This window comes from Columba livia, chromosome 1, assembly GCF_036013475.1.
Source record: "Columba livia isolate bColLiv1 breed racing homer chromosome 1, bColLiv1.pat.W.v2, whole genome shotgun sequence".
In the NCBI taxonomy this organism is placed as follows: domain Eukaryota; kingdom Metazoa; phylum Chordata; class Aves; order Columbiformes; family Columbidae; genus Columba; species Columba livia.
The window spans coordinates 202,679,015-202,701,073 of NC_088602.1; the positions used below are offsets into that span (position 1 = coordinate 202,679,015).

The window sequence follows — 22,059 nt, forward strand, 5'->3', positions numbered from 1 at the left end:
TAAGCATCTTCTCCTTTCCTACTCATCTCCCAGCAGAAATCCTGAGGTTATGGAGTTATATTTAGACAAAAATGCAAGGAACAGCTTAGAAGAAGGGAGAGAAATAGAAAAAAAAAAAAAAAAAGAAAAAGAACACTTCCTCTGACTGAGGTCTCAAAGAGTTAAGAGGCAAAATTATCTCTTTCAGAAGTCTCTGCTGGGAAGACAACTTAACCCTGTGGTCAGCAGGCCCTGGCTTTACAATACACCCACAATAGCTACACAGGCCTCCTGAATCAGGGCCAGGGTTGCCACATCTTTAAAGACAGTTGACGGCTAAAAGGGGGATGCTTTAATTGAGCAGGGTTAGGCTGTGAGCTAAGTTTTCCATGTTACTCTGTGTGTGGTTTGAGACTGGCTGGGTGTAAATGCAGTCATATTTTAGAGGGTTTACTAGCTCAGAATGTTTTTTAACAGGCAAGAAAAAGCAGTGTTTTCCTTGGGAAGCTATTTTAGGGTGCCCTTAGTGGTTTTAAATGATTCTCACAGCAACAAAAGGTATTTTTCCCCCTCAAAAAGGAAAATAAAAAAAAAAAGACCTCCTACCTAAAAACATGGAACTTCTAGTCTGTCATTTCAACATGCTACAGGGAACAGCTTTTAACAAGTGATCAGAAAAAAGGGCTTAAAAAATTATTCCAACAAGGCTGGAAATAAAAGCATTTAAGTCATGGTATTATTCCAATTACAGGACTATATACAGCAGATCAAAGACGGGAAGAATGGTTAGGCCTTACACCCCTAGTCTTTCCTTAATTAGTATTTTCACCTCTGTGTCTTTTCTCATGTACATTTTTGTTCCACTGAGCTTTTTTAAAAAAAGCCTACGTAATCCAAAGATACCATGATAGAATATCTATATTTATAGTAACTGGACATATATTTATATAAGAAAGGGCTTATTAACTTCAGAGAGGAAGGGACAATGCAAATGACAACAGCATATGTTTAGGATCTTACCAGTAAGCCAGTAATGTTCAGAAATGTCAGTTCTGATGTAATGGTGGTCGTGAGAAGGGCCCAGAGAACGTGTTAGAGCAGTGTCTTTGCCAAGGAAATCAGAAGCCGTTCCAGCATAAAGATATTCATCTGCAAATGAAAAAAAGAGATAGGGTTTCTACAGCTGTGGAGTAAACAAAATTAAAACTATTTGTGTTTTGTTGAGGGAACAACACCTGCATTTAATTGGCCTATAAAGTAATTTAATATTTTAAAGTATTATTGACTTATATTTTAATGGGATTTGGGATTCTGTGAAGCTACTTACATTTAAATAGACGTAATATTTGTAATTATATGTCTGAGAAGTGAAGGAGTCCAAGTCAAATTTTCAAACCTTTTAGGCACTCAGAAAAGTAAATTTTCCAGGCTTTAGTGCGTGCTGGGCCCTTAAGAGTATAAAGATATATTTGAACTGAGCATCTTGCCTTATGAGCACTGACCATGGATCTGGGGGCTCTGGGAGGGACACAACCATCTATCCATTCAAGTTTTAATAACTCTTGTGTCCCAGACTTGCCACAGCAATGGTTTTGATGCCCCTGGGCTTGAGCTACTGAACATGATGGATGCTTCACTATGGGAACTTCACAGCTTGTCCTTTTCCTGGCATCAGGATCTCCATCCAACACTTCATTCACAAAGAGGAATTTAGGTACTATGGGAATTCTTCTCAACTACGTAATGTGTTAATGGTAGGAATATGGCTATAGACCCAATTGTGACCATTTTAACATAGCAAGTGGTCTCACTAAAATAAATGAGACATCTTGCTTGAATAAAGCAGCCAGATTTTGTCTCACAAGGAAACTATATCTATAATACAGTACAGTGTCCTTGCGGCAATTGCAGTTACTATTTAGTCTTTTGTCAGCATGTGCAATGTAAAACTTCACAACCTTAAGAATTGCACAATATTTTATCTTTTCTTTCAGATCACAGTACTTTTCTAAAAGGAAGCAAAGAAACAGTAACACTGTAATTTTTTTTTTTACTTCATAGTGCATTTTACAATTTTTTTTTTTTTTTTTTTTTTCAAAATAACAAGATTTATTGGTTGGAGGAGTTTGCTTTTTTATTTAAGGACTTACAACAATAAATCCTTGGAGTTTGTAAAAATAAAAAAGTTAACATTCATAAACAATAATCATATAAAAAACTATATGATACATAAAAATCCCCTTCCGGGAGTTCTTTCTCCAGGTTTTCTGATACTCTGGGTGGGAACATTTCACAAGATCTTTTAGAAATAAGTTCTTTGTTGAGAGTGAATGCAGAATAAATACCATTCAACATAGATGTTCGTGTTTTCATTTGCAAAAGATGTAAATGACTTAAAAAAAATAAGATCAAAGGGAAAAAAGAAAAGAAAAACAAAACCACAACCCACAATCCACAAGCACTTTATTTGCCAAAAAAGATCTATCAGCTTTCTTTTTACCTCGTTATTATCGTTACTTATGTATTATTTCCATGACAGTATTGGAAAACACATCTTTCAGACAGCATGTCGCCTTTGTAAAGAAACAATAGTGCATTCTGAAAGGTATTTGTCAAAATGAAGAATGGGCAGGGTAATTGGTGTTTGCTAACTGACAGGCACTCAGTGATCAATAAATCTGAAGGGCCAACAGAAAATCTCCATCCTTGCTTAGGCTCTGCTGACAAGGCATTTTCAGCACTTCTCTCGCTTTTTGATATCTCTCATTCCAAGTTCCAGTTATGTCCAGAACAGTTCTAGTGAGCAGTAATTTGTAATAGAAGATGGATGACAAGCAGGTGGTTTTTCAGTCAAAAAGTCTAGCTTTTCACATTTGTCTGTGGAATTTATTTGGAGTGAAATGATGTGTGGAATTCAAAGAGAGATTACAGATTTTTATGAAGATTTCAAATTACACATTTTTATGAAGAGTTAAAATTACAGTTTTATTAACCTACATATATGAATGAAAATATAGTGAAACATTTTTTAGCTCATATATGTATAACGGTTTTCAAAGTGCTTTCTGAAGGATACAAGTAATATTTATGGTCATTTAGTAGGTACATAAAACTAAACAGAGAGAAATCACATGCCATCGGTGGCAGAGATGGAACCGCATGCCAGTGCAGTATCTTACCTATGAGCTATACTGCTCTCCTAGTATTCTTGGGAACAAAATAATCATCAAAAGATAGACCATTCTCTGGTCAGGCCTGTAACTCTTTACAATGCCCATTGTACATTATTGCAAAGCACTTGACAGCAGCCACAGACAGAGAAGGGATACTAGAAACTCTGACCTTTAATTTTATCTAGCTTGAAAATTCTTATGTACTGAAGTTCATGTTTTAGTTAGCTGAAACACAGCAGCTTCTTCATTTCACAAGATTTAATAGAGCAGTCAAAGCACTAGAGTACTACTGAAATTAGCCAACACTATAATAAATCATGGGGTCCTATTGCATTTAAAAAAAAAAAAAAAAAGAAAAAAAAATTGAAGTTTCTAGAATCTCATTTTAAAAATAGACTTCACGGTCATTAAACAGTACTAGGGGTCCCTGAGAAGAATAAGTGCTGGCTTTAATCTATTGTCTTTAATAAAGGAAGTCCTGCCCCATCTCTTGGGTCAGATTCACAAATCATCTATCTTATTATCTGAGAATAAAGACTGAACATTAGTCATATTCTTTTTATAACGCAGAGTGACCGATACTTCAAAGCATTGTCACCACTGCTCTTTGACTGTAAATGAAAACGTCATGGCGCTTCACTCTTATCTTGTATTCATGTGCTTGACGGACAAGTTAAATGAAAATTGTCCACAGCTATGAACGAAAGCATGACAAAAGTTGCTCTTACAGTGATTTGAAATCCAGAGGTCAAGCTGACATTCCTCGGCACCAAATGTCAGACCACACAGTGCTGCGATGCACGCAGCAGGCAGATCGCACTATCTTGTTCCCGGGCTTCCAGCTTCAGAAGTGGCTACTCGAGTAAATAGAAACCTCAAAAATGTATTTATGGAAATAGTGGATGTCAGCAGACTTCAAAGGGCAGAACATATTGATAATTGCAAAAAGAGGCCCAGAAGCGCTTGAAACATTGTCTGTCTGTGTGGTTTTTTTGCTTTCTTCTTAAAGGAGAAATGACTGGGTGAGGATGAAACTGCCTTCCTGCTCAAGTGGCAAAGGCTTCACAGCCACTCAAATGTCTCTGTGTTGCTGCACCTCCAGCTCTCTGGTGTCTGCAGACTGAAGGCTCCCTCAGCTCCAAGAGCACAAACCAGCATCAGAAACACAACCAGAGGAGCTTCAGCCATGGCATCTTCTGAGCCTTTGACCCCAGACTTTGCATTATCAACCCATCACACATCTGAGAGAAGCAACTGGCTCTGATGGTTTCTTACCTGCCATCACCGAAGCAAAGGGCTGCTGGGGATCAAAAGGGCATTTCAACCTGCCAGACTCCAAGTTCTGAGTGTCCAGCCGGAAAACCGTTTCCTGAGAATAAACACATATTCATTATCCTGGTGTGGCTGCAGAGAAAAACTTACTTAGATGGACTGTTCTACTAAGATATGAAGTGAAGGTGTATTAGATCACGCAACTGTCATTTCAGCATTGATATTTACTGTCTGTGCCTCTGTTTTCTATTTGGATTTTTTTCACTTATCATTTTAATGTATCCTGTTTACTCTATAGTGAAGCACAAAACTAAGAAAAACACAATTCTTTTCAGAAAAAAAAAAAAAAAAAAAAAGATGCATTGTTCATTTCCATTTAGATTAAATGCTGGATTGTACTTAAAAGGCACTGGCTTCTATTTGGAAAAGTGCTGATAGAGTGTATTGCAACAGGAGACCCAGAAGGGATTCTGGCTGACTCCTAAATTTCTCCAGGGACTGCTGAATAATGTTTGTGGCAGATACAGTTCAGCCCCTTTTAAATGAAAGCAGCATATGCTCTCTCATGTTATTTTTAACAAGGCTAGTGATACAAGAGATATCAGAATAGATCCTTGTAGTTCCCAAATACAGTGTGATTAATTCCTGGGTCACAGAACCAGGACATAGAGGAAGATAAAGAAAAGACATTATTTTAAAATTATTCCTGATCTTTCCAGTGGGCAATCAACAACTCCATTGCTATAAGCAGCAATTTGAAGCTTTGCTGTTGTTGGGAATTGCCAAAATGAATGCTTTTACTTGTTCCTTTCACTGGTTTCCTAAAAGAGCACTTAACTTGAAAACCACAGTGAGTCCTTTTGAAGACAAATTGGTTGCTCAGAGGAGTAAAGTGAAGTATTTGCAGGTATAAAGACTCGATTTTCAGAATTCTGCTGCTGTTAGAGAAGGCAGACTGCCAACACAAAGAAGTATGGTTAACATACTCTTCAACCTACAGTGATATCGAAAATCCCACTAGTGTTCAGGAATCAAATCATTGTGGGTTTAATGTCTACTGTAGAGACACAACTTTTGAAGTTAGTTTAAAAAACCCAAAACACCTCTATGATTTAAACAACTACTTTAAAAAGGGTAAAGTGATTTTAATTATTTGTTTCTGTATCTCTGCCTTTCAAGAGGACTGAAGAATACAAATGATAGCTAAGTGTGCTCAAAGATGGCCACATAGGATCAGATTTCACAACACATTAATTCATCCTTAATGTACATCAGATTATAAATGACCAAACTTTTTTATTTCACTGAGGTGTCTCCTAAACTGTCTAGGCTCAGAAGACAAAAGCCCAGGATACTGATTAACTAAGCTCCTTAAGAGAAAAGAAAAACTCAGTTTCAATCTATGAACATAAATTCCATTTCCTCCAGCAATCCTGGCTGATATGAAACAAAATATAATAATCAAACAACAATACTTTTTATCTTCCCAAATATGTGGGATATCAGGTAAACCAAATTCTCAGGTTACTGAAGTGAGTCAGAGCACACCAAGTACAAAGCTAAATTAATAATTAAGATTCTTTTTTTTTTTTTTTTTTACTATGTTAGTGTCCCATTCTTATTTTTTCTAAGGTGTGCAGTCCTGAGCTGCTCAGAAGATCCTTTCCATATTGTATGAAAAGGGGTTGTCTCCAAGTCCAGCAGTACTCAAGGGACTGAAGGCTTTATAGATCAGCATCAAATATTTCAGACTTCACCCAGACAATCTGATGGACACTACCAGCCATTCACACAGAATTAACCTCCTGCCTTCGTTTTGGACAAAGCTTTCAAAGAAAAGAGCATCCCTTGGAGAGCTGTGGCTGACAGCACCAACCAGTCCAAGCCTCTTCTTCACCAGCCAAGAGAAGTTTTGGCAGCAACTTCAGCAATAACAAGACCAGAACTTTAATCCCCTTTAATTGTGTGATACCGTAAGGGATTTGTACTGCTTCAAAAGCAGTATCTGCTGTGGTTTTCAGTCACCTGACCCACACTGTTTTCCTCTCTGTTTTCACAGCACTGGCCCTGGTCAGCAGGCCACTGGGCAGATCCACCAGCAGCTTTCAAAGGTCAGCGAGGCACTGCCTGGTTTCACAGCCTCCGTGAAGCCATCTCAGGCCCTGGCTCTCCCACGCATCCCACAGGTTCCTGTAGAGGCTGCTAATTACCAAACATCCGTTATCCATTCTTATAACTCAAAGATTAAAAAAAAAAAAAAAAAGGTGGGGTACACACTGAAAGAACAGATTTGCAATAGAAGTGCTTTGAATTACCACTTAGGACTCCTGGCAGGAGGCATTTGCAGCTGCCTGTCAAATTCATGTCAATAGGTCTGTCCTCAGGACCCTCCTGCCATGCCACATTTATCTGGAGAGGCAAGACCAGGACAGTGAATGTAGGTGTTTGGGATCCAAGAAGGAAAGGGGAAATAAACCTCATGCCATTCAAAGCTGTTGATTCAGTAAGAGGTTGTAGAAGAGATGCACCATCAGAAGAGGCACAAGTAGTGCTGAACACTCTCCAACCTACCACTGCAGCTGAGCAACCAGGAGGAATGCAGGAGACGGAGGACTGTGGGACAGTGAGGGGATTAGGAAATACAATACTGGGATTCTTCTTCTATTTCCTCTCATAAGGTAATAGGTCACATCTAATTGAGACAGACCCCTTGTCTAGACTGGCTGCCAGACTGAACAATCAGACCAAATCCATAATTTCATAACAACCTTCACAAATGAAGTAGTTAAAGGTGCAATGGTAGAGTGAATAAGGCATCTTGCTAATGACCCTGAGGTAGAACAGAGTTTTACTTATACTCTTGCTGAGAGCTGCTGTGTTCAATTCAGCTGTGTATTTGATCATTCAGGCTAAGGAATCAGCATGGTACAAAGGATCTAAAAGTTCATTTGCTTCATCTGGAATATTTAAAGTAGTGAAGCAAAGAAGCCTACAAAATTATTTCATCACAAGCCCAATTATACAGCATATACCAAACAATACCAGGAGCAGTAATGGCTTATTAGAGGAAGAACACCACCATACAGATTTCAGGCAGCTTCAGTTTTCTGTAATATAGGCAGCCCCTCTGGAGTGATCAACCAACCCACCCACAGATTTTTATGGAATATAATTATGGGTCTCAGTTTGGTCAAACATTCATACTTTTTTTTTTTTTTTACTTTGTTTTTCTGTGAACATCTGTCCCTGATACCATAAGTCAGAATAACTGCACTGTGTGCATACTTCAGGTTATCACACTTAATAATATATCATTAGAGGTAATTTCTTCTGTTCCAGAATTTCACTGAGACCCAAAGAAAAGACAAAGCTATTTCTATAGTGAAATAGAAAGCCTGCACCACAGGCAAGCAGCCAGACAGGTCACATCTCAACACCCTCTGAGAACAGGGCTGGCATTATAAATATAGCGAAGGTGTTATACATATAGGAGTTAAAAAGAGACTTGTGTACTAAGTGGCTGCTTGACACAGCACCAAAATGCTTCTGTTGTGGGGGTTAGGTCTCAAACATTTACCACTTAAGATAGAGATTTCTTTGTCACCAGCAAATGAAGACCAATCAGCTGCTAACTTCAGTTCAGGAATATGCCACTAATGATGGAAGATACCCAACAACTACTTAGTGACAGGGCTGCAAAACATCTGCAAAGTCATGAGGTGCTGTCCTTGGACTCAGGCTCAGAGACCCTTTACAATTTCTGTATCACAAGGGATACAAAACCATCTCTGTTGACCAAGGGTGTATATACATTAAAAAAATAGACCTACAAGTGTCATCTTGAACTCTGTGTGTGTGTGTATGAAAGCAAAAAGTGTGTGTGGAAATGACTTACTATAAAGAAAGACATCTGGGTTAAATGTTCTCTTCACTTAGTTAATCATATGAAAGTGTCATTCTGAAGAACTTTGTGTATTAAACTTTACTGAGGAAAGTGCTTTGTTCAAAAAAGATATGCACATATCAAATGTGAGAACACGAGTTCCTGTCTGACCTGCAAAATCCACCATTTACCCTATTATTTACACAAGCTGCTGTCAGTTCATTTTTTACACACTCGTGTAGTATTTTCCAATCTATGATGAATGCTAAACAAGATGGGGGTTATTCCTTGATATGTCAGAGTAGTGAGGAAATAAATTACCTCTTTGTGTGTTCCAAGTTCAATGTATCCACAGAGAGGGTGAAACGCTCCTGTGCCGCAGACATAAACATGGGTTCGGTTGTAGGGCTGAAGAACCCTGATAAAATTGGCACATTCTGTCTATTGGGAAAAGAAAGAGAAAGGTTATTTTTATGTCTGTTCTTCTCTTTCACATTATAGGTACTAGGTTTTATAGATAGTAGGTTATAGCTGTAGTATTGATGCATGTAAACTCAGAACTACTGTAGCAGAGACTGTTTACTAAAGAGTTCAAAGTTGTGACAGATACAATTTTGCAGTGGCTATCTCCTAGGCAGTTCATCAATCAGACTTGCAAGCCTAATTCTCCTCTAACATCTGCAGCCATGAGAAGCAATGTGGTTACAGCACATTTTGGAGAATATCTACTCAGCCTGTGTTGTAACAAACATCCCCTGTCAACAACTGAACAGAGGTTGGATAGACACCGTGTTAATCTGGCTGCCAATCCTCCTGCCTTTTCTCCCAGTGCAGGGTTCTGCACAAGCTTTAACACCAAGAATTACATGATAGAAATTGTGGTAGACTGAAACTTCAACATACTTCCAAAGGTATGTTTTATGTATGAGTGAATTTTCTTTGCACCAACCACATTCTATTGGTCACTTTTATTTGGGCATTTTTGAGTCTGAGAGGATGCTCAGGTCAGTCCTGGCTCCAGCCGAGTTTGGTCCTTGCTGGTGCATAGCACAGGTGGCTGCCACACACTGCAAGGATTGGTGGAAGGGCTTGCTTCAACCTTCCTCAAAATTAAATAAATACATATACATTTAACAAGATACTTAGGAGGAAATACACGAGAGTTATTCATAGGTTCAAGCTACACCTGAGAGGCAAACTGCAGAGACAATGTAGGAAGCAAAAAGGAGATATTTATAATCTATGTGCAAAAAAAAATATTCCCCTTTCTGGTCCCTTTCCTTTTGTCTTAGTTTAGAAATAGATCAGCACAAATCCTCCATATAGACTGGTATCAGAATTTTCCCAGTGCTCAGCAGAGGTGTTGTTTAGGTTTTGTCTGCTGTAAAGATAAGGATGGCAATAAGTCAGGATAAAAAGTAGAAATTCCTCAGACAGAGAGATGAGAGAGTGCTTTGAGCTGGCGTCCACCTTGGTAACAGACAAGCTGGATAGAAACCACAGGATTTGTGGAGAGAAAGAGAAGAAATTTTGTTATACAGCCAGGAAATGTTTACATTTATAGTGTGCTCTAGACACATGATATAATCTGTGCTACCCAAAAGAGACATGAAACTTTACCGTATATATGAATGCACCTTAAATACAATTCCTAAAGAAGATTTGTGATTCCAGGAAAAAGCTAATAAGTCAGAGATCGTGTTTTAACCTTAACTGCAACTGGCTGCAAATTAAGTTAATTGTTACTCTGCTCTGCTACTCTGTTTTGTTAATGAATTATAATGAAGTTACATTCAGGATATTCCCAAGAAAAAAGGAGCAGTTTGGTGGGAAAGAGAGGATTTCAGAAGAGTGTTGCCTGGCATACATTTCAGAGGAAAGTCCATCTCTCAGTTGCATTTGCTACATACAAGGATGGCTTAGCACAATTGCTGCTTGCAACGTTTTTTTTCTTGAATCATTAACATTTAGAGAAAAAAATAGAAATATATATATATATTATAAATAAGGAAAACACAGTTAATTAGTTCAGGAAAAAGGTGTAACAACAGCTTACTAACCCATTCTTTGCATTTAGGAACAAATACACAGATATATAATATAGTATACCATACTTACATGGGCATCTTTCCCAGCTAATTTGCATAATTCTACCTTTTCTTTTGCTGCAGGCCAGTAAATCTGTAACATAGTTAAAAATAAGACAAAGATTATGACTACTATGAAATTTTCCTGTGACTGTAGTTTATTTCCTTGAATGAACAGTTAAAACAATTTATTTATGCTGAAGGAGTTGGAATGTCAATTGAAATTAACATGACTTCAAATACAGGGATCCATTACAAAGATGAAAAGGCTCTATATCAAGATGCCTGTTCTTGGTTCATTTCTTCATCACAGTATCTTAAAAAATACTTAGGTGATTTGGCTAGCACACCTTGTCACCATTAAGAATTGTATGTTTTTCTGATGATGAACCAAGTCACCTTAAAACTAAACTGAACTGCAAAACTAGGCAAATCACATTTGTGATTAAATTGTTGTAGTGAACTTGGCCAATTTCTGCAAATTTTCAAATGAAAATTACTTATATTAAAAAAACTAGAGGTAGCTCAAGGAGAATTTGTAGAACAAAAAGTATATTTGCTGCACTGCAGAATTTTGTAAACTAGGTTTTTGGTGCAGATGGAGACAGATGGCAAATTACTATCAGTTACTGTAATCCCAATTATATTATTGAAGAAATATCAATGAACAACAACTCAGATTATGGCTCATTGATTTCAATAACAGAGCCAAAACTGGATGTTATTTAGTATATGTTTGATTCTCTTAAATTCAAACAGAAGCTAAATATGAAGTCTTCCAGAATCACCATGCTAAAGATGGATCTTTTTTCCTTCTCATTTTGACAGGACAAATATAATGCCATTTCTCATGATTAATAATAACAACAGAACCAAATCACCAAAATTTTTGATCAAATATTAGTTAGGAAATTACCTCAAGTCCCAGGAACCAGTATGCAGGTTAGTAGTAGTCACAGAAGCTTTAGAGTAGTGTTGAGTCTCAAACTACACTTTATAAAATATTAAATAATGAATTATTTAGAAATAAAGAATTATTATACTATACATTAAAAAAAGAAGTCCTCATAAATGAAGGATGCACAAGTCAATGACATGCAAGAGAAGTTAACTGCTGTAGTATTCCCTTTCTATCACCCAGCTGTTGACGCCTTGTGGGGTGTTGCTTGCTACATACACAGGCTCAGTCCCATGCTGTTAAGGAAAGGGAAAGAGCGCCCTGTGTCAAACAGCTTTATCACTGTCCAAAATCTATAGTTTGTATTCCTCTCCATCTGGAAACAAGCTTTTTATTTCACTTCTTCCTTTTCTCTTCCCAGTGAAAATGTATGCTTTCTGAAGAGAAATTAATTTTCTCTCAAGTGAATTTACAGTCACCTTGGTGATTAGAAGCTCCTAGTACAGATAACGTGTTTAAAGTTACTTAAACCTTAACCCTTTTTCAGCAATATTTACTTAAACTCAGAGATAAGGCAATATAACGACATCTCAGCACCGGAGCACAAATTCACTTTCTCAGAGCATTTTCTCAGAATGACATCGTGATAGCATCCAGGTACAAAAAAAGCAATCTGAAGCCAGCCATACCAGTGTGTCTGGATTACACAGTATGCAATGCCAGAAAGTACAGAGGAAAATACTGGAAGAACTGCAAAGCTGCTGGGAAGAGCTGAAAGGAGCACCAGTGAACTCATCTGGGCTCTTGCCTGGGCAGAGTGGGATAGGTCTCTGTTGTAGCATTGATCATTCCCAAGTGCCACTGGTAAAGGTGAAGGAGAGCCTGAAGTTTAAGAGGTCTTGGTGAAGAAAAGCTGATGAAAAGGAACAGCTGGGAATTTAAGATCATGGATCTCCAAATTCATTTATCCAAGCAAACTTAAGCTGAGATCTGACCTTCAGCTCTCATGTCTGTAAGCTTTATGCCTAATTCTGCTCAAGATCTCTGTATCAGTAACAGAGAAGGCTAGAGGTTTTTCAGGCATTTTGGAGTCTTTTGGCCAATTTTGGGCATCCAGTTAGGTAGCAAATGTCCCTCTGTAAGTTTTTGAAAATGCCCATCCCTCCCTGCCAACTACACAGAAGAACCAGGCCCCTGCTTTGGGAGACACAGTTACATTTGAAGACATCTGCCTGAAGACATCACATATATTAATGGTCTTGACTCTACCAACAATTCTTCTACAGATTCCTTCATGGGAATTCCTGTTTGTTGCACAAGTTGGACCAGTCAGACTAGAGATATACACACCCTCTTTTCTATGATAACCAACCCTATTCAATTATCATGGAAAAATCAATTGTTTTACTTTCTGGCTACTCAACAGTCTCAGTATTTAGCATTTTACAAGGCCATATTAGACAATGAAAAGTGAAGCTATGTTATCCAACTTTAAAATCAATTTGCAATTATATATGGGGGAGTTAAAGTGATATTTATTTGCTTTCTAGGAAAGAAATGAGAGGTTCCCAGAAACTGTCAGTTCAGATCTGTAATAGGTCAAGAAAATTGCATAATAATGAGCAAAAAGCATTTTTTTTTAAATTTTTTTTTTTTACTAGATCACATGCTCTGCAACCATACCACAGGTTTGGTTCCCTCAAATGCTGACAGACAAGTAATTTTACTCATGTGAAAAGTGTGTCTCTGAATGTTTACATTCATAAGCTTATTTACATGCATCTGTGTTGTTCTTTCTCTAACAGAGGAAATTAAGCTTTAATATTATATTTTATTCAGACAAGTAACTTAGTTTCACAAGATGCAAAAAGCTAGACTAGATGCTGCAGTAGTTTCTTTTATGTTTAAAATCTTTGAGATTGTAGATGTTTTGAGGCTTTTTAAATTGGTCATTTTGTTTCATATTTTTTTTCAGTTCACATACTACATTCACAATGGTAATGTCTTATTTAACAAAGTCTTTTTCTCAAATTCTTCAAAAAGTAAAACCCCAAAGAAAGTAAAAACAAACAAACAAACCTCCAAAACTTCATTATAATGGTGACAACATCGCTGACATGTGAAATTATAATCATGTTGTGTTATGAACAGCACAAATTATATACAATCTATATTTCATGGTTACATCTGTATCTGATATTTCTAGAGAAATCTTAGAATAGCTTGGTGGGGTTACTGAATTTAAATCAAGAAGGTAACTAGCTGAAACAGATGAACTACATACTTAAACAGGATTCTTTTCTGCCCTTAATCTTCAGTTTATTTTCCTTACAAAACATCCATATCAAAATTCTAAAGGTTGGCTATTGTTGTGATTTCCTGATTTTATCTTCTACAGGTCAATAAAAAAGATACCTTACTATTACTTTAAATAATTCTACAAATATTTTCTTAAATTTAGCAACAGGAAAGAAATTAAAATCTCCTAATGAATGCAAGCTAATAAGTTCTCTGCTAACAGAGTAAAAGAAAGCCTCCCAGGAGAACAAAATTAAGCAGTACATAAGTGTAGGACAGATAAGGTATCACTTTAAAGGGTAGCTGAAAATTGATATCTGATTAAAACAAAACATTAAAAACCACAAAGGTCCTTTTCAGATCAGAACCAGAGGAATTTCTAAAAGTAACTTTTTTCTTTCCTCCAAACATGTATTTTTACTAAAAGAAGGGAATGAAAAGCAAAAAGTGAATTAAGAAAAAAACAACCAACCAACCAACAAGAAAAAAAAACAAAGCAAACCAACCAAGCAAAACAAAACAAAATGAGAAACAAAGAAAAAACCCACACATTTATATATGGATAATATATATATAATTATATGTAGATACAAATAATAGCTGGAGTTCATCTTATTTCTTATACCCTTCAGTAGCTTTGGCAAAATCTCTGCACTCTACAACATGTGCAGGTGACATCAAATTGGGAAGCATCAGTAATACTGGTAATATTATGCAGAAAGAACCAAAGAACCAGAATTATAAACAGTTAAAAGAAATTATGTAAAATGGTCATAAATAAATACAGATTGTAGATGATAAATAAATAAATGCACAACATCAGACTAACGAGGATCAGGTCTGTAACAATGACCTTGCTAAAGACGTTGCATGAAGTATCCCACAAGACCCCTTACAGCAGGTTTGGAGCAGGTTACGAAAGAAATAACTGCTACATGAGGTACTTGCTGGTGATAGCAGGGAGTGAGACCAATTGACCAACGTGACTCCTTCCAGTCTCATGTCTCCAAGATAGCCACGATCATGCCAGCAGCAAGCACTTGAGTCTCCCATTGAGGTTGATGGCTTTCAGCAGCCCTGGGGGTTTCACTGGAGACTCTCACGTGCCTGACCCTGCACACTTGCTTCAGCACTTCTCTATCAGTGCAGTCTCTGCTACAAGAAACTCCAAGTGTTTTGTTAGTGGTACATGTAGCACCAGCAGGATGTGTCTGTGTCTGGAGTGAAGGACACCAGCTGATCAACATGTCCCGTAGCAATCACTCTCTGCATTTGAGTCCTGTGAAGAAAGGTATTGCTTCCTTTCTATTTCAAAGTAATAAGAGGTGGTAGAAGCACTTAAGATGAAAATGCAGTGATTTTAAACAACTGCTTGATACAGCAAGAGTAAGCTCACTTTCTTCTCTTGTTTTATTCTAAGCTCTAGATTTTCGTTGTATTGATGCTTGAGGAAAGGCATACAATTAAATTACAGCTTCTGGGGCATCAAAGTGTCTCATTAAGGCTTTGCGAATCATCCAGGCCATAACTCAGAAACTTAAGCTAATCGATAGGAGTGTATTCCCCATATAATGCTCCAAACTGCAGGTTCCCAAGAACAAAGCCAGAATGAGCTGTAAGCCCATTGTCATGCTGACATATGCAATATACTCCCCACGAGAAACTCTCCTCCATGAGAAACTACTCCCTTGAATGAAAAAAAAGTAATAACAGATTAATGACTTATCCAATGCGACTATAAAGCCAGCACAGTAAAGAGGGCAACATGATCCAAAAAACAGGAGACAATCTAATCCCAGTTTTGCCACTACCCTACGATATGTGACAGTCAGGTCTCAGTTTTCCCACTAGTAAAATGATGATAATGTGAGCTGCTTTTTTTCTTTTGCTCTTTATTTTGTTTTGTTTTGTTTTGTTTTGTTTTTTTAATTTAGTAATTCATTGCTAAAAAATGAAAATGAGAGGAAAACAGTAAGATTGAGAAGCACTGAGAAGAGATATGACAGTGATCCAATAAGGCTGTCACACTCTGCATAAGACAATATAATACATACCACACCCCAAAAACATAAGAATGGGTGTTCATGGATTGCTTCCTGAGAACTAGGACATTTGTCACTTCTATATGCTGACCCTGAGTCACTTCACTGAAAATTGCTGAAAGCACCGGAAATTTATTGAATTTCCCAACAAACAGAGGAAAGAATTTAATGGTTTATTAGTATTATTTTGCTGAAAATAAAGACTATTTTAATTAATGGGTAAATGAGTTTATTTTAGTATAGCATGCATGTATACCAGTTGCTCTCTGAATACTTCACACCTGCTGCATTCATGTGTGCAGTATGGAAAGTCCACAACTTGGAGAAACTGACGGATTACTCTCACATACAAATCCTAAGAGCAAGGCTACCCTAAGCAGCTTCTGTAACCAGACCCCATTGCGCTTGCTGTACTCTGGAATTCAACCCCTTAAAGTCATCAGCAAACAAAGTTAATATATCTGAGTTCCTTATCTGAATTTCTCCCTGTATTTGAAAGCTAACCAAACTGTCTTTAGAGTTAGATTTTTCACCTAGCTTTCTTCTAAACAGTTTTATATCATAAAAACTTAGAGATCCCTAGAAGCTAGGAAGGTATTCTTAAATATCTTTTATATCTGCCACAATCTTTCCTTCTTCCGACTGTTATTCCTATACTGATGCACTAATTCCTATATCCATATATATCCAGGGAGAGATTTGACTGGAATTTTCAACTCCAATTATTTCATAGTAGCAGAGTGGATCTCTGAAAGATATCATTTGATATAGTATGGGGCAGGGCCAGGGGGAGATGATATGAGGATTGATTCAGAATGATTTGCAATGCTGCGGGAAGTGCCAGTGCCAGTGTATGGTACTGTCTTATTTTTGTGGTGCTGTCACACTGAGTAAAATGTACTGGAAGTCAAAGGGAAATAACTATTCTGTATTGGGATAACAGATTCACAGACTTTTGGTAGCTTAAATTTAGGAAGTCGCTGTTAGAGTGAAACTTCTTATTAGAACCAAAAGGGGTTTTTATGTTGCATCTGTCTGAGACAAAGCAAGATCCCCACATGCCACAGTTCTCCTCTTGAACTGTGACCTGCTCTCCAAAACAACTTTACAAGTAGACAGTGCTTTCAGTACTTAAGGATTTTCTGAAAAGGGCATTTTCCTGTGTGCATTATGAGCATACATGAAAGCTAAAAGGAAATGGACCAGATGCTTATTTCATTTACACTGGATTAAATCTTGAAAGTCTTCATTGCTTTTACACTTCATTTTCCACAGTACAACCATAGCAGACTTCTGACTACCATGTACTTTTCCTAAAAAGAAAACATACACCAGGATTTTTAGGGTAAATGGCATTGCTCCTGACATGTTTATCACTGCAGACTAAAGACAAATCCTACCTTTGAAAAACTCAAAGCCTAACATAGTAAATATTTTCAGAGAGCAGGATATTGGCAGTTCTTTATACCTAAACATATGGGTAAAATATAAAAATGACAGCGGATGTTTATAGAAGCATAATTTATGGTAACAATGCAAAAGGAAATAACAGAGACACTCTTTTCCACCTAGGATTGCTGTCATTCTCGTTACTTACTGATTTCTTCACATCTTGTCCCAGTCTGTTGTATTGTGTCTGTAAACACTGTTTAAAAGCTTCTGCCTTATCTACACAGGTGCCTAAATTTAAGTTTATCAAACGATTTTATGGAGTCCGAGAGGCTTTCAGAGGTTCAAAACAAGAGTTATGTAGTTCAATGATAAAAGTCCTCCAAGGATTAGCAAGCAAAAAGTTATCACATCTGCCTCTGGAAGTCCCTAACCTGAAGTTTCTTACACTCATCCTTCAGTTCCCGTTGTTGACCATCTTTGGGGACAGGACACTAAGCTACATGGCTACCCAGTAGAACCACGCCTGTTTTATTGTAAATGATAGACAAGATGGATAGACAGCTAGATAATACTTCTACTAATTTGAGGAGGAAGGGAAATACTCTAAAATAGGTGGAAATTAGTATTTTATGAACCGCAACAGCCAGAAAAGTTCATTTTGTTTAAAGAGTAGAGCCATCAGCATGCATTTACACTTGGAAAACAATTCCCTATGTGTGGAGGATCAAACTAGGCTCCTGTCAAATCTCAGCCTCATCTCACTTCTTTTCTTAGAACTTTTTCTATTCACAGAAACTGAGAACAAAAGAACGTGATCCCAAATGGACCCATGATCATCCTCCTCCAGTTCTACTGGGTTTATTCTACACTTAGTACTCCTGCCTCCACTTCCATAACTTTAGATATCTCCACTGGTTTCCATGTGACATACAGAATATGTAGCATGTATTTTGTTAGGCAAGACCAATCTTGGTGTTACTGTGTTTCAAGACTGCAATAAACATCTCCAGTTCTCTGTGCATTCCAGAGGCTCTGGCTTGATGGCAAGAACCAAATCCTCCCTTGAATGCTGGTTAAATTCCCAGTGGGTTAATTTCTAATTGAGACTACACTTTGTTGTGACTTAACCCATCATGCAGCCAAACACCACACACAATTGTTCCCTCAGTCCTCCAAAGACTGACAGGAGTTCTCCCAGCACAGTGAAGGTAAAATTTGACTCCTATATCTGTCATTTTACATAAATATGCATATGTTCTCCTTCCTGTAGTGGTAGGTGGGTCACACTACACATATTGCCCAGTGACAATAGTGCTGATATATAACCCACTTGGACTGTTGGTAAGCACTGGACTAACAGAAAAGTGCAGAATTTCTTTGTAGCTATTCCATAAGCATTTACCCAGTTGATATTGTATATATATGCATATGTAGTTTTACTGTGAAATAGAGATAAAAATCAATACAAAAGGGTATTAAAGAATAAGTCACAAGACAGCTGCACCTGGTAATGCCAAAAAAATAGTAGCGACTAAAGATGCTCCAAGCAACAATAATTTGTGACCCTGTGCCAACACACAGTGAGGGCGATGAAAACAACTTGTTCCAAAGCTGCTATTGGGGATCTGACATGTTTATCTATTTGGCCCACATGTGGCTGTGTCTTCTAGCATTGACAGCTCCTGCAGGTTGGCAGCTTTTCAAAAGCTTGTCAGCCCTTGATAGCATTCCTATTCCTGCAGAGATGGGCGGGTTGCACTGTGGATTACACAGTGATAATAGTGCTGACATATAACCCCACTTGCACTGTTAGCCAGCACACAACTTACAGAAAGGTACAATATTTCTTTGCAGCTATTTCATAAGTGTTTACCCAGCTGAAAACATTTTGTATTTAGTATTTATTTAGTTTAAGGAGTGAAATAACAAAGGCTTTAGTCAAACTCTCAAGAAATTTCTATATACCAAAGTAATCTTTCCAGCAGGATCCCAGAGCTTCGGATTCCTATACGATTTCTTCTACAGCTTTCCAACCTCTCACGCTATTAAACATGTATGAACGTTTGCTTTACACTGCGCTTTTATTGGTTATAACATAGTTGTCTTCAGATTTATTGTCCACATTTGCAATGCCCTGATAAATATGGGATGTTGCTCTTTTCTTCTTTCTTTTGCTGAACATCTTTATTTTGCTCATAAGGAGGAACCACAAATCCTCCAGTTTATAAATATCTTACAATAGTTGTCAGGCATCTCAGTATCTTTCAAGATAAGACTATGACACTTCATAATGTTATTCCTGCATCAGGAACTGTAGGCTTCTATTCAGGATAAGTTCGTAGAAATTATGTCTCTGCTACAGAAAGATGATAATCCTTTGCTAAGGTTTAGATATTTGTGGAGTGCAACCATTTTAGCATTTGCATTTGTCTTTCATTGTGGGAGACTTTTCTATTATACTGTGGTGCTTACTGTTGTTTTATAATAAGGTTTGCAAGCACTGGAAGTGGATGGATTTTTTTCAAGCTTCCAGCTAAGGAAATTTTCAGCCAATTACATCATAAATTGAATAAGAACTACAATAATTTTAGAAATTTGAACTCGAGAAGAGCTATTGATTTATTTCATCAGGAAAAAAATACCAGGAAATAAAGCCATAACTTAATATGTGTAAGTTAAATTAACTAATTTAGGTAAACAATTAGGTTTCAAAAAGGAAGTTATTAAATGATGTATATGTATACCCTAAAAAAGGGAAAAGAATACAGTGCTTTGGGTGTTTCTTTGAATACTATTCCAGAAACATCTGAATATAGAGCATTCATCTTTAATATACTTTTTCCAAGTAATTATATCCACAGATGAGGATTTTCTGAAAGTAAATTGCTAGAGATCCTGGTTTGGCTTTTTGGTGAATCAGTGGTATGGTATGGTATGGTATGGTATGGTATGGTATGGTATGGTATGGTATAACAAATGTCTGAAATTGAGAACTTTTTTAAAGTAATTTGAATCTATACAGCACAGAGCATTCTACAATTTATGTACAGCTTTGTTTTAAAGAAAGAAAGCCCCAAATTAAGAACAGTCTTGCATTCTAGTTTCAAAGCTCTTACACCTCTCTTACTCCCCACAACTTGTTGGGTTTCTTTTAACCCTCCTCCCTCAAAGCCATTACAAAACACATAATTTACAGGCAGAAACAATATTCTAATCAATTCTCATTTTAGTGGCTGCACATAAGCAGATATTGTTTTTCCAGATGACTCTTACTCCGGAGGAGTACAAAGGACACACTTCAGACCCTTGTAGTCCCAACATGTGTGGTTTCCTCACACCGGGAAAGCCTGGAAGCAAGCCGCCTGGCCTGACGCCAACCCAAACCACGGTCAGTCTAAACACAGCACCAGCAAACGCTACTTTCTGACACTTCCCTGCTACTGGAGAGTATCCTTTAGCATTGAGACCCCCTCGGTGACTGAGATTTATACACAACCACTCATATAACTTCCTTCATGTCATCTCTTCCCTCCCCAAACATCTTTCTACCAGCACAGCACAGAGGAACCAAAAAGAAATGCTTCTGTGATGTTGTCTTGCATTACCTGGTCATTTACCCAAGAGGGTAAGTTTATAAATTTGCTAAATGCTCACAGATATTTTGGACATCAGCACAGCAGGATGCTTCATGGAGCTTTTCAGTCAGTTTTAGCTGCTTAAATATACTTTGCCTCAATGTTTTGTCTGAAAAGTTAAAAATGATCTGAATGGTTAAACTGAGAAGTGGAAGTATTTGAACCTGCAGACAATAATTTATTTAATCCAGATATGCAAGTGGTTATGAATTTTATTCCCTCCTTTCATCTAATCACAGACGTGTAGACATACATCTCTATTCAGCTTACTAAATGCAAAATTTCATTCAATATAAAGTGAGTCTTTGCTCTACAATATCTATATTAAATGGCATTGTCTGATTGCACACTAATTCTCCTAGCTCAGTCTGTGTTCTGCTCTTCTTGGAAAGCACAACATCCATAATGATCAGTGGTGGTTTGGCTAAAGGGAAAATGTTAGTCACTTAGAGGGGTAGATCATGTGGGGTGCTACCGCCTCCAGAAAGCTCTGAACTAATCAAGCATCACTGAACATAATGAGAGGTGACAGCACTCAGCATGTCCCAGGAGTTAAGCACCATCCCACAGAAACAAAAATCTGCTTTTCACACAAACAAAATTTGTTCTCTACAGAAAGCCTATGCCAGAAATCAATCTCTAGTCTGAAAAATCTGCAATCCAAATAATGCTGCTATCAATACAATATATCGAGAAGGTATTGTTTCTTTAGTAAATTACTGAGATGGAAGATTAAAGTGCTTGATAAAGCATCCCAGAGAAGAAACATCCTGAAACACTCAAAATCTGAGTTTTAAAGAACCTGACAAATGGAGTATTGCAGAAGTCAAAATAAGAAATAAGATATTCAACCTGGTACTATATCTCTTCTATACAACCACAGCAAGTGTTGCACTCAGACATGTGGGGCAAAATAGTCTCCTGTTACACCTGCCAAGCCCCTGCACTGCAGTTGTATTAATTCAGGGTCAGTTACCTCTTCAGAGCTGACAGCAGAACACAGTAATTTAAAACCTCCTTCTGGTGCTTAAAGAAAATATCAAAGACAGCTGAGAATTTAAATTTTCTTCAGTAAGTAGCATATCTGGAAGAAGCAGTAAAGCCATGTGTGTTCCTGTGCAAGCATCTGTTTTTTACATGTAGCAGTCAATTGTGCTTACAAAAGCTCCAATTCATTGTGTCTACTAGAAATACTGAAGGCTAAATTGTCATCTTATTGTCTGGAGTTAATATGTTGTCACAGGCCATGGGCACAGGAATACAGTAGATCTTAGTGGAAGCTTCTCCTGTCACTAGCAATTCTAGATAATAGCACAAATGTTAATATTACTAACATTTTTATTATAATTTAAACCATTCAAATTGCCTCTGCTCTGTCTAATATCAAAATAATGTAATAT

The 22,059-nt window shown here is 37.3% G+C and overlaps 1 protein-coding gene across 4 annotated transcripts in view; it reads right to left on the minus strand.

The window, feature by feature from the left end:
* SEMA3D (semaphorin 3D) overlaps positions 1-22,059 on the minus strand; it is a 139,181-nt gene that overhangs the window by 55,175 nt on the left and 61,947 nt on the right. For all 4 annotated transcript variants that reach the window (XM_021300628.2, XM_005512063.3, XM_021300627.2 and 1 more), the window contains exons 4-7: positions 10,426-10,488; positions 8,629-8,748; positions 4,428-4,521; positions 1,000-1,128 (exon numbers count right to left, since the gene is read on the minus strand). In XM_021300628.2, coding sequence (XP_021156303.1) covers positions 1,000-1,128; positions 4,428-4,521; positions 8,629-8,748; positions 10,426-10,488 — 406 coding nt within the window. The remainder of the gene's footprint in view (positions 1-999; positions 1,129-4,427; positions 4,522-8,628; positions 8,749-10,425; positions 10,489-22,059) is intronic.